Source organism: Benincasa hispida, chromosome 8 (genome assembly GCF_027475165.1).
Source record: "Benincasa hispida cultivar pf3 chromosome 8, pf3_genome.v1.1, whole genome shotgun sequence".
Classification (NCBI taxonomy): domain Eukaryota; kingdom Viridiplantae; phylum Streptophyta; class Magnoliopsida; order Cucurbitales; family Cucurbitaceae; genus Benincasa; species Benincasa hispida.
The window spans coordinates 47,215,157-47,226,906 of NC_143485.1; the positions used below are offsets into that span (position 1 = coordinate 47,215,157).

Sequence of the window (11,750 nt, forward strand, 5' to 3'; positions counted from 1 at the left end):
GACTCAGAGGCTGGTCCTTCGTCTTCATACGTGCATGGACATGGTCGGGGTCGTGGAGAGCATAATGAATATTTATATTATGAAGCGCCTGCAGAGGTACCAGAGCAACATCAAGAAGAACCCGAGCAACCTCAAATTCGAAGTCGACGACAACAACCAGCTCGAAATCGACGACGTCCGCCTTGTGGGACACATTGATTTTTGTAATTATTTTTATATAAATGAGATATTTAATTTACATTTTTTTTTTATTTTTATGAGTTATTATTTTTTTAATTTATTCTTTTTAGAGTTTAAATAAAATAATAAAATATTTTTAGAAATTGTTTTTATAAAATGGAAAATTAAAAAAAAAAAAAAAGATTAGAAAGAAGAAGGAAAATTTGTACGGTATTCTCGCTCTCTATCAAAATCTCACTATTTCGCTCTCGCTCTCTCAAACTCTCGCTCTCGAATTTGATTGGGAAGTTCAGTGGCAAAAAGAAGAATATTCATTAGCTCGTTATTTAGTCAGACTTGTTGAGATGACAAAATCTGTAAAAATTATTCAACAAGCTTTGGAAGGAATTCCAGGGGACCTTATGAAAATTTAGAAATACGATCTTTTGATAGAGGAAGGTCTCCGGAATGATAATTAAACAGACTCAATAATAATGTTAGGAAGGGCAAGATCAAGTGAAAGGAAGGTCGAGGATTCAAAATTCGGCCTATGTAGGTCGAATTTTCAACCCTCGACTTATTTTTTTTAAAAAAAAAATAACAATATTTTTACAAATAGTTTGAAAACAATAATATTTTCCTAAATAGTTTTTAAAAGGACAATATCCTTTTAATTTTCCCTTTGGTAACCGTTTAGTTTTTTTATTTTTTATTTTTGAAAATTAAACCATAAACATTAATTTCACATTTAAAATTTTCTTTTTTTATTTTTATTTTTAAAAGTTAAGCCTATAAACATTACTTCCACCTCTAAATTTTTTTCTTTTTTCTTTTTTCATTTTAAAAATTAAGTCTATAGACATTACTTCCACATCTAAATTTTTTTATTTACTTGTTTACTAAGGGTTTAAAAAACTAAGTCACGTCTTGAAAACTAAAAAAAATAATTTTTAGAAACCCGTTTTTTGTTTTTCAATTGAATAAGACGTAAATCATTATAAAAAAATGGAAAATAAACTTAATTTTTTAAAATAAAAAACCAAAACCAAAAAGAAAATAGTTAGGAAAAGAGAGGGCTTAAATTATTACAAATAAAAAATAAAAGGAAAAAGAAAATGGCAATTGAAGCTTGCACTAGGTTCTGGCTGTGCTTACCTCATGTCAGCCGGCAGGGGCTCGCCAAGCGATCCGATTCTGCAGCTTTTTATGGAGTTTGACCGATGGGTATTAATGGAGTAACTCTTTCCCCCATAACCCATTGGAATTTCCTTCCCCTATTTCATCATGTTCCGCCATTTCTTCGTTTCTCTCTTTCATCCCTTCCAATTCCCATGGATTTCCCTTCCCTTCTTCTTCATCTTCTTCCTCCTCCTCAACATCGCTTCAACCACCACCATGGTCCAACATCAGAACCCAGGAACCGAAGCCCTATACGATCAACATTGCAATCAAATTGTTCCCAAATCGCCTTTAGACACCGACCCATCTTCCTTCGCCGTTGCCACTCCCAGACTCCGGTTCAGGAACAGTTACTTCTCTGGTGGCGATAAGATTGTCGGCCAAACCCCAGGTTCGGCCCCTGTTTCTCCTAGATATGTGTTTCTTTATACCCTCAGTGCCCGTAAAACCGTCTCCCCTGGCGTGGTTAAACTCCAAGCTAACTTGGTTCTTCGAGGCTCCACGTCGTATCTTGATTCTTTTGACAATTCCAAGCACCGTCGATTGCGATTGGTTCGGTACCGAGGACCGAAGACTCAGCCATGGAAGCGGAGGGTAGGATTTGCGCTTGATGGGTTTTGGTCAGAAACATCTGGGAAGGTATGTATGGTTGGATCAGGTACCAGTTTCACGAATTCAGGGGATTTACAGAATTTGAATGTCGTTCTAAAGCTGGATTGTCCTACAAATGTGACCATTTTACATAGTTTGATTACTGGAACTTTGGAAAGTTTGAATGACAATAATGGTCTGCAATTTTTTGAGCCTGTTTCAATTTTGAGTCTAGCCCAGAGTACGGATTACAAATATACATTTATAGATGAAGGAGTTGAGGATTGCTTGAGTGGGAATCATAGAGGTCTAAATCTATCTCAAAATGTATGTTCTGTTATTGGTATGCTTACTGATACGTTTGAGTTGGAGTATGAGAGTGACTGTGATGATGTGAACTGCAATCCTTTAGGTAACAATGTCAAAGACTTGCCTGTTTTAATGAATTATGAAGGACTTGAGTGTACCCATGAGGGAAAAGTGCGAATGTTATTGCACTTTGTGAACTCAAGCTTTCATGTCAATAGATATTCTTTAGTACCTAGTGACACCTTGATTGCTGAAGGAATTTGGGATCAGAAGGAAAATCGGCTTTGTGCTGTTGCCTGCCGAATCCTGAACTATACCCAATCGTTAACAGATGCTTCTGTTGGAGATTGTTCGATAAGGTTTAGTCTGATATTTCCTGCTGTTTTCTCTATCAGAAACCGAAGTTCTATTGTGGGTCAAATTTGGAGCACCAAGTCTGCAAATGAGTCGGGTTACTTTCAGAAAATTCTGTTTCGTAGTTATAATGATATGTTGATAGATCCTTCTCAAGTCAAATATGAATATACTGAGGTTGGAATGCAAAACTCTTGCCCCCAAAGCAAGAATGTTCATGGTAAGGACAAGACGTACCCTAATGAGAATTCATCTGACATGAGGTTTTATATGTCCTTAAGGAACAGCAAAGGGCAGATTGCAAGGGGTTATGCATCACCATTATTTTATGGTCAGCGTCCTTATCAGAATGGTGTATATCGAGGGTTTGGAAACGTTTCTCTGTCATGGGAAAGAGAATCTCCAGTTGCAATGCCCATCTACCGAAATGGTCTCCTGAACATTAGCTATAGGATAAGTTTCAGCTCTCCTGATTTCAAGTTAGCTGGGGAGAACTTTTCATCAAAAAGAGTGTTGATTTCTGCCGAAGGAATTTATGATAAGAGTACTGGTTCTTTGTGTATGACAGGATGCTGGCAACGAGAGTTGACGAAAACTCGTATACTGGACTGTCAAATGGTTGTCAAAGTCCAATTTCCACCTTTAGATGCGAGTGGGATGGATCATATTCAGGGAACAATTGAAAGCAAAAGGTCAAAGTCAGATCCTTTTTATTTTGATAGTCTGGAGTTGTCTTCAGTTTCAATTTATACGAAGCAAGCTCAAGAATCCATATGGAGAATGGACCTTGAAATCACCATGGTTCTGGTTTCCAACACCCTTGCATGTCTTTTTCTGGTCTTGCAACTCTTTTACGTAAATAAACATCCCGAGGTGCTTCCTTTCGTCTCTGTTTTGATGGTGGTAATTATGTGTTTGGGACACATGATTCCTCTTCTACTGAACTTTGAAGCTTTGTTTGCAGCAAAGCGTAATCAGCAGAATGTATTTCTTGGCAGTGGGGGATGGCTTGAAGTGAATGAAGTAATCGTTAGAGTAGTAACAATGGTGGCTTTCCTTTTACAGTTGCGTCTTCTCCAGCTCACTTGGTCATCAAGACAACGCAATACAAGTGAGAAGGGCTTGTGGGATTCTGAGAAAAAAGTTACTTATCTGACTTTACCATTGTATGCAGTCGGTATTTCGATTGCTTGGCTAGTTTACAAGTGGAAAATTTCTTACAATAGCTCATACAGGCCATTTTTTCAACCAATCCACAAAGGGTATCGAGTCATTCCTGCTCGGTCGCTCGGGTACCAGCAAAACTCCTTCTGGGAGGTTCTCAAATCGTTCGCAGGTTTAGTCTTGGATGGTTTTCTTGTCCCACAGATCATATTCAACCTGATATTCGATTCCAAGGAAAAGGCTCTATCCTTCTCCTTCTATATGGGAACCACATTTGTACGTCTACTACCTCATGCTTATGACCTTTACAGGGCTCATCATACCAGCTGGTACCTTGATTTATCATACATATATGCAAACCACAAACTAGACTTCTATTCCACTGCTTGGGACATCATCATTCCTTGCACTGGTCTTCTATTAGCTCTTCTCATATTCTTGCAGCAGCGCATCGGTGGTCGATGCATACTTCCGAGAGTACTTCGTAAACAGGGTCCTTCATATGATCAAGTGCCAACCATAAGCAATGAGGAATTGTAATATAGGATGACAGTTTGTATTTTGATTATTGCAAAGCTTCCTTGACTTTTGAATCATACACAGAAAGAGCAAGTTGTTTTCTCAGAGATATTTTGCCTAAATTGTATTTGATCAACTGGAGAAAAGATTGATCATGTCACTTTAAGGCAAAAGATATGAAGAAAAGGTTTCCTATTGATCTTTAGGATTTGGCCCAAGTTAGATGGTAGACTGACAGTAGTTTCCTGATCCTCAATCTATGAGCTATCCTCACCAACCGAGTTGAATAATTTATTAAAAATAATCTGAATATGGTAATAGTTGCAATTATATTCTCAAACTTTCAATAATAAAAATTAAGTCCTCAAATTTATAAATTATTAATATTGCATCTCCAACTTACAAGAATTGTAGAAATTGGACTCTTCAGCTTACAATAATTGTAGAAATTGAACTCTAATGCAATTTTTATCATTTGGAAATCCAATTTCTACAACAATTGCAAGTTTGAAGGTTCAATTTTTATAATTGAAAGTTTGAGTGTAATTGTAACTATCACCATATTAGGTGGCATTTGCAATTTACCCGAATAATTTTCATGGCAAGCATAACTTTGAAAATTGGCCTATTAGCTTGGTGAAATGATAAAAGCTTTGATGTTATTTGGATGCTCCTTTCTCCCAGATCATCCCTGGGAAAGATGTTCATCTGTAGAGTATAGAGAAATCAGTCCTAACAGTAGGAGGGCCGTTATCATGAAGATTGAAAATTTTGCGGATGTGTAATCTGTAGGTTTTAAACAAATTCTTCAAATATGGTAATCTGCAAAATTTCTCTCCAACAAACTCATTTCAATTACTCAATTCACTGGATCTTGAACAACATAGTAGTCAAAGCTCAAAAAGTCAATCATGAAAGATGTCAGCGCGGACAGGTTGAGGAAAGTTCTATCATAATTAGTTTTCAATCAAAATACAGTAACCAGCTTGAGGACTGAAAATTTAGTCAGGCTGCCCTCAGTATGGTTTGGTGATAAACAATGATAGTTCATGGACTACTACATTAAATATGAACAGTATGTACAAATCTTGAATGTCAAGGAATTCCCGAGTCCTTTCTTGTGAAACAGCTAAGGTGTGAAACTCATGGTTCCCAGAAATGGATCGACGATAAAAGCTCGAAGATCTGAGATAATAACAATGGCAGAATAAGATCCAGGTTACAACATGAAGTTGAAGAACCTCATAATATGAAACACAGCAATTCTGGTAGAGTTCTATTTAATAAGTTGGTAAAGTTCGTGTTAAAAACACATTATAGGAACAGTTAGGACAAATTTATAATTTAATCAAAACGTAAAACTGCAAATGAAAATTATATCTATAGCCAAAAGCCAAAGAAGAAAAAAGAGAAAGCATGCAACAACTGCCCTGCCCATAGTGATTGAACAGTACTCCACATTTCCACTAGTGTGCGAGTCGGATCAACGACTAAAGAATATTGTGGTGAAGTTTGAAGAAAAGATTGAAAAGAGTACCTGAATTCATGTTTCATACAGTCTTTTTGCCAGCAATGATACGAGATATCTGGAGGCCTCGGCTGAAGGCTTCATTGAATAAGATTCTTGTTTGCATTGACTGGAAACCAGGCAACCACGAGAGCAGTGCCAAAGGGGCCATGGCAATCATTCCGAACAGTAGATCATACAACCGGGCCAATGAAATGACTGTATCCCACACGACAGTGGTTTGCAAAAAAGGTCTTAGCACTTGAGCTATTGATATTATGCCCCAGCCAGTGGGAATGAATGCCAAGAGACAAGTAACAAGATCGCCCGTGTTAAAGGGCGTGAACTCCATCAGTATAACAATCACAAGTACTGTAATCACTATGACTATTAATTGAACCAGTCGATAATAGATATGCTCCTTCGCAGCATACTTGTCCTGAGCATATGCTATAACAATGTAAACCCCAACAAGTACAATCATGGACACCCAGGAAATAAAATAGACAGCTATACTGGTTTTGTTACCAGTAATATTAAGGTGATATACAATTGCGTACTGGAAGAAGAAGAAACGAAGATCCAAAATGATCTCTAGAAGTTTTCCCCATAAACCTGTTGATCTGAGATGGCTGTTCTCTTCAAGCCACCAAGCTTCCCAGCTCTGTTCTGCTTTACTGAACACTCCACCAGCATTCCATAACCAATTAATAAAATCATCAAAGTCGTATACTGTTTTCAACCAATCAAATCCAGAAGGATTAAATATGAAGGGGGCCATTATCCACGAAACAATGAGAAACCAGCTTGAGATTGACAAAATGATGAAAGTAAAAGTACTTCTAGCCAGAGGGCTCCGGGAAGCATACACTATTAGAATAACCCCAAGCTCAATTGCCTTCACAAAGTGACTTCGAGCATATAGTCTATAATTTTCAGCAAAGCTCTTGTGCTGCACCACAAAGCCACGTCCTGTTGCTCGGTACTTAGCTCCACCATGAAGAATAGTGCGTCCAAAGAAATGTGTACGAGTTCCCAAAGAGAAAGTGTAAAAAAACGACGCTAGCTGCAACTGCATTGTCAAGAAGTTCCAAATTGCTGGAAGGAAACCGTGCTCTAGGCTGTTCTCCACAATCATTGGTAGTGCAGTGAAAAGACCAAGTTGGATTATAAACTGCTGATTCAATATTGCCCCAAGAGCCCTATTGTTTCCAGAACTCGATGCTGCTGCTGCATCCTCAACCCCACTAAGCGCAAAATAAAGTCGGCCCCATAAAAATGTATAAACAGACAATACTACAAGCATTGTGTTGAAATAGTACCCAACAGTCGTGTAGAAAACTGAAAGCACTCGAAAGAAGTCCAATCTATGACCCAGCCGGTATATATCCCTGCTCAAAACCTGCTCACCGTTGCCACTGGCCACCTTGGCCTCAAACATAGAGATTTGATTAAAGCCCACATCTCTTCCTTTGCCCACCTGTATATATTCATGGTGTGTCACATTTCCCCCTCGAAGTGTGCAATTAAAGCCAGCAAATATATCCTCGCTAATATTGATCACCTTAGAAGCCTTGCTGATTCCACCACGAGTCAAAAACCAGAATCTGTCAAATACATCAGGGTGACCATAATGCATTCTAACCTTTAAAGGGTTTGCCAGAACTCTCTGTGCTAGGGTCACAAAGCTAGTCTCTTGTGCGGACATGAACCAAGCAAGAGAGGACACTGAGCCAGTGAAGACATTCTCACGAACACCTAAGATTGTTGGCTTCCTAATACCATAAGAGTTGCTGAACTCTTCCAATAAATTACGCATCTTGAGTGCCTCTTCGAAGTAATTATCTTGGTTCATGTCAATGGTCTGAATAGCATCGCCTCGTGTAAAGATAATTGCATGGTTCTGATTTTCTGGTTTCCCTTCTCCAATCTTTAAAGGACCAGGTAACTTAATTCGATAGATCACAACCTCCTTCTGTAGTTCTTGATCATACTTAACAAGAACAGAATAAAATTCAACCTCATCCCTCCCACGATGAACTTCATCAACATAGGCAACTCTAAGGGATTCATTATCCTTCATCAAATTTAAGATCTCCTCTGCACGAGGGTCTCTTTTTGCTTTCTGTAGCCCATAAACTTGGCAGGTAACCACATAGGTGAATTTCATAAGGGCAGTCCCGTATTCATATCTTCTATATAACAATTCTCCAGTAGACGCTCTATTCAAATTCCTGGAAGGAGGTTGTGTTGAATGTAAACCATCCAAGGCATGCTCTCGGGTAATTGAACCATGTGAAGCAATCTCTTGTGATCCCATTCTAATGTCCATCTCAGAAGCTGTATCTAGAAAGGAGAACATTTTTAGTGCTCTATGATAATACATCATTCCCCTAACAGTTCGAGATAAAGTCTGACCCCTATATGATGCCCAAAGACGAAGGTCCCTCGACTTTTTCGTCCATATGTCATCCTCGTGCTCCAAACCCTCTTTACGCATTCGCTCCATAAAATTCCTCCACTCATCTTCATAGATTCTCTGCAGATAGAACAAAGTTGAAACACCATCCTCATTCTCCTTTCTCAACATTTCTTTGCCATACACAACTTCTTCATCGTAGTAAGGGGTCAGAACACTGAAAGGCATCATTTTTTCCACATATGGAGCACGGGGCATGTTCATAAAAAGTGAATTGCTAAAGAAAGCTAATCGTCTTCTAGCCTCAAGATTGGAAGGGACGTCATGCATCGAGTCTCTAGATGTAAGGATTGTATGCAGGCGCTGGACATTCCTATAAAAAGATTTGTCCTCTAAACCAGGAAACACAACTGCATTCTCAAAGAGAAATTCTTCATTAGTGGCTGGATTACGAGGTGCCAATCCTTCTTCTCTCAACTGCTTGGTGGATTTCTTCGATCTTGGGAACTCTCTAACGGAAAGTTCATACAAGGCCTGTAATATATCAACTGCCTTACTCAAATCTTTCTTAGTTCCAATTAGAAGCTCAACAAGTGAAATTAACTTGGGGTGAATATCTTGTAGTACATCTGGGTTGTATGCCTCCATGAACTTCCCCAGTCCAATAGCGTTATCTATGTCGATAAAAATTTTTACAACAATTGAGTTTTCTTCTGAACCATATTTAACAATATTCAAAATCAAGGCCTTCACACTATCATAAGCTTCAATTACAGCACATCTCTGATACTCGTTTTTGCATATCTTTAACCAAAGATCTTCGTCAGATTTATTTGCAAGCTCTGTTGCCTGACTGAGAGCAAGGAGCAGCTCATTGCATAGGAGGAAACATGGCCAACGGATTACCCTAATGCTCCAACAATTGGGTGGAAGCTCCAAGAGATCGAAATCTCTATCACTGATGAGATCTTCTTCCCTCATAGTGATGAGAATCTCATTCCAAATCAAAGCAAACCTGGTTGTATCTATCCTGCTTGATTCTATCTTTTTATAAGGTTGACCAAGTCCATATCGCAGCTTCAATCGATGGATGGCATCACGAATTTTCTTCAGACGGGTCAGTTTAGGTGTGAGCTGTTGTACCTCTGGCATGAGATTAAATTGCATTGCACTAGCAAAGAACTGAAATCTAAGCCTCAACTGATCAATATTCCGAATCTCACCCAAATGCAAAAACAACCCAACTATAGCGCCAACAAATGATGAGAAGATAGAATACCATATCTGCAAATCCATAAGGTATATTAGCACAACGGGAGTCCATAACAACACAACAGCTACAATATTAGTGCTACCAAAAAATTCATGCCATTTATATGGACCCTTGAGGTTCAAAAGTCCCTTGGTTGGACCAACAAGGGGCTGGATCTGAAAGAAGTAACTAAATGAAAACTTGGAAGCCAATACTGCCACCCAGAAAATCGTGTACTTGATATTATCTATAAGCCCTTCACGCAAGCCACGTCCAACAAAAATTCGAGTATGAAACCACCATGTAAATAGATACATAATTTTCCAATCTAATTCCTCGAGTCCATTCCGAATCCATGGAAGAATAAAGAGTAGCAAAGCCAGCAGCTCAGGGATGACAAAAGCAAAGACTGCCCGAAGAAAAATAAAAATCCTCCAATTTGCCTCATCTGACCAAAAGCCATCTGAATTCTTCTGACTCCAAATCCGCGCATAAAACACGGCAAAAACTATAATCCAAGCAATGGCAGCCAAGCCCTTTAGCAGCATTCTGACTCCTAACCACATGGTTTCCCTTGAAACCAAACTATACTGAGTCCCAGCATCGAGCACAGCCTGAAACAACCGCAGACCGCTCCAAGTGATGAATACAGTGAGCAACTCCACCTGCACATCCCTACTCTTCAAAGCTATCCATGGGTACTGATGCCCCTGCCAAGCAACAATGATAGAAGCTTGTAAAAACAATAGTAACAATACCCAAATCTTGTCAAAGCTCCTAAATATGTTCCAAAACGACCTCTGCTCCACAAAACCTGTCTTCCCCACTCGCCTGTTTTTAGGTGTCGTAGCAAAGAAATTACTACTTAAATTCAATGGCCACCCAAGATTATGGAAACACCTCCTACTCCAGAAATATTCGTTGATATCATCGTAATTTCTCCACGCCGAGTGTGGTGCTGTACCATTTCGACTACTCTCCACCTCGGTCTTAGTAGTCTGGTAAATGGGCATTACTACACTCTTCAAAAATGCACAATCTCCGTGAATCGCAGGCGAATATGGCCGACCCGTCTCAGGGTCTATGTAATCGTCGAGAATCTGGTTTAGTTCCATAGCCATAAAATGATAGATGTAACATAAACATTCAGGAACAAATCGAAGATTAGCAGCCTCTCCCCAGATTAAAAGGTAAAGTGAAACATACAGCAATTCTCGTCGTTCCTCACTCTGGTCCCGGCTTGGGAACCGTACATTGGACTTCCGGCCTACATAGGAGCACCACAAAGTGTAACTCCGAAGAAGTTTCTTGCGAAAGTTGCGAAGCACCGTACGGTCGAGTAAATCCGCCTGTACAGGAGAGGAGCGAAGCCGCATTTGGGAATTGGCAAGGTGAAGTACCAGATGCTCGCGTTGGTTCCGAACGTTATCACTCTGAAACCCGAAAAATAGCCCAAGCCAGTCCAATAGGTCGTACTTAGGGTTCCATGGAACAAATGAAGGCCTCCTCAGTTCCCCTACAGTGCGTAAAGCAGCGGCGGCGGCGCGTACCTCCGGCGACTGAAGTGAAGGATGGTCAGTGAGGAGATCATGGATAGGGATTATGTTGTATGGCTCTACCGGCGGCGGTTGGTTCGGAAAGCCACCGCGACCCGCCGGTTGAGGACGCTGCCTCATATTCATGATAACTAGACTTTAATTTCTCTCCTCTCAAAGTTCCTTCAATTTCCGACGAGCATAAGCTTCCATTATCAGCTTCCTCGATGCTTCGTAACCGTGAGCGTGGCCGGTGGATGAAGAGACGACGGCGAGTTTCTGGACGAACACCGAAAAGCTTACCGGAAGGATAGGCGTTTACAGTGTCTCAAGCGAAGAGAAGAGGGTTGGAAGTGGGAGAGAGAGAATGCAGAAAGAGAGAAATTTGTCGCGTCATGCTCCTAAATAACCTCTTTACAGAATAAATCTTTTTTCCTTTTTTTTTTGAGAAGGAATAAAAAGCTAATTATCTTTCTTTTGCTGTCCATAAATACGCCCAGAAATGTCAATCATTTTCAAATATTTATAGTCTAGTCGTGTTTACAATCAAATATCATTTGGAAAAACTACTTTACTTTTAGAACAATTCCGAAAAGAATTTAGTTCCTATAAACTACACTTTCTTTTTCTTTTTTAAGTGTTATGGAAAGTATTTACTCTAACCTCAGAGGATTCAATCACTCACTTACTATAACCTAATTTCGATAGCTATTGTTCATGGTAATTTTGTGCATGCTTTTGTAATTGTTACCAATAGATTTT

At 39.4% G+C, this 11,750-nt stretch overlaps 2 protein-coding genes and 1 non-coding gene across 3 annotated transcripts; 1 reads left to right on the forward strand and 2 right to left on the reverse strand.

The window, feature by feature from the left end:
* Positions 1-1,226: 1,226 nt before the first annotated feature.
* LOC120082688 (DUF2921 family protein, putative (DUF2921)) lies at positions 1,227-4,480 on the forward strand. The gene has a single exon (XM_039037962.2). It carries the CDS (start codon positions 1,444-1,446, stop codon positions 4,294-4,296), a length of 2,853 nt encoding a protein of 950 aa, XP_038893890.1. The 5' UTR covers positions 1,227-1,443; the 3' UTR covers positions 4,297-4,480.
* Positions 4,481-5,210: 730 nt separating this feature from the next.
* GSL1 (glucan synthase-like 1) lies at positions 5,211-11,481 on the reverse strand. The gene is made up of 2 exons (XM_039037961.2): positions 5,813-11,481; positions 5,211-5,460 (listed from the first exon to the last, which is right to left on the reverse strand). Exon 1 carries the CDS (start codon positions 11,133-11,135, stop codon positions 5,826-5,828), a length of 5,310 nt encoding a protein of 1,769 aa, XP_038893889.1. The 5' UTR covers positions 11,136-11,481; the 3' UTR covers positions 5,211-5,460; positions 5,813-5,825.
* Positions 8,102-8,182, reverse strand: LOC120084300 (small nucleolar RNA J33). The gene has a single exon (XR_005483664.1). It is a non-coding gene; the product is annotated as a small nucleolar RNA J33 (small nucleolar RNA).
* Positions 11,482-11,750: the final 269 nt, after the last annotated feature.

Coding starts and splice junctions, on each gene's coding strand:
- LOC120082688 (XM_039037962.2), top strand. CDS start 1,444: ATGTTCCGCCATTTCTTCGTTTCTCTCTTTCATCCCTTCCAATTCCCA.
- GSL1 (XM_039037961.2), bottom strand. CDS start 11,135: ATGAATATGAGGCAGCGTCCTCAACCGGCGGGTCGCGGTGGCTTTCCG.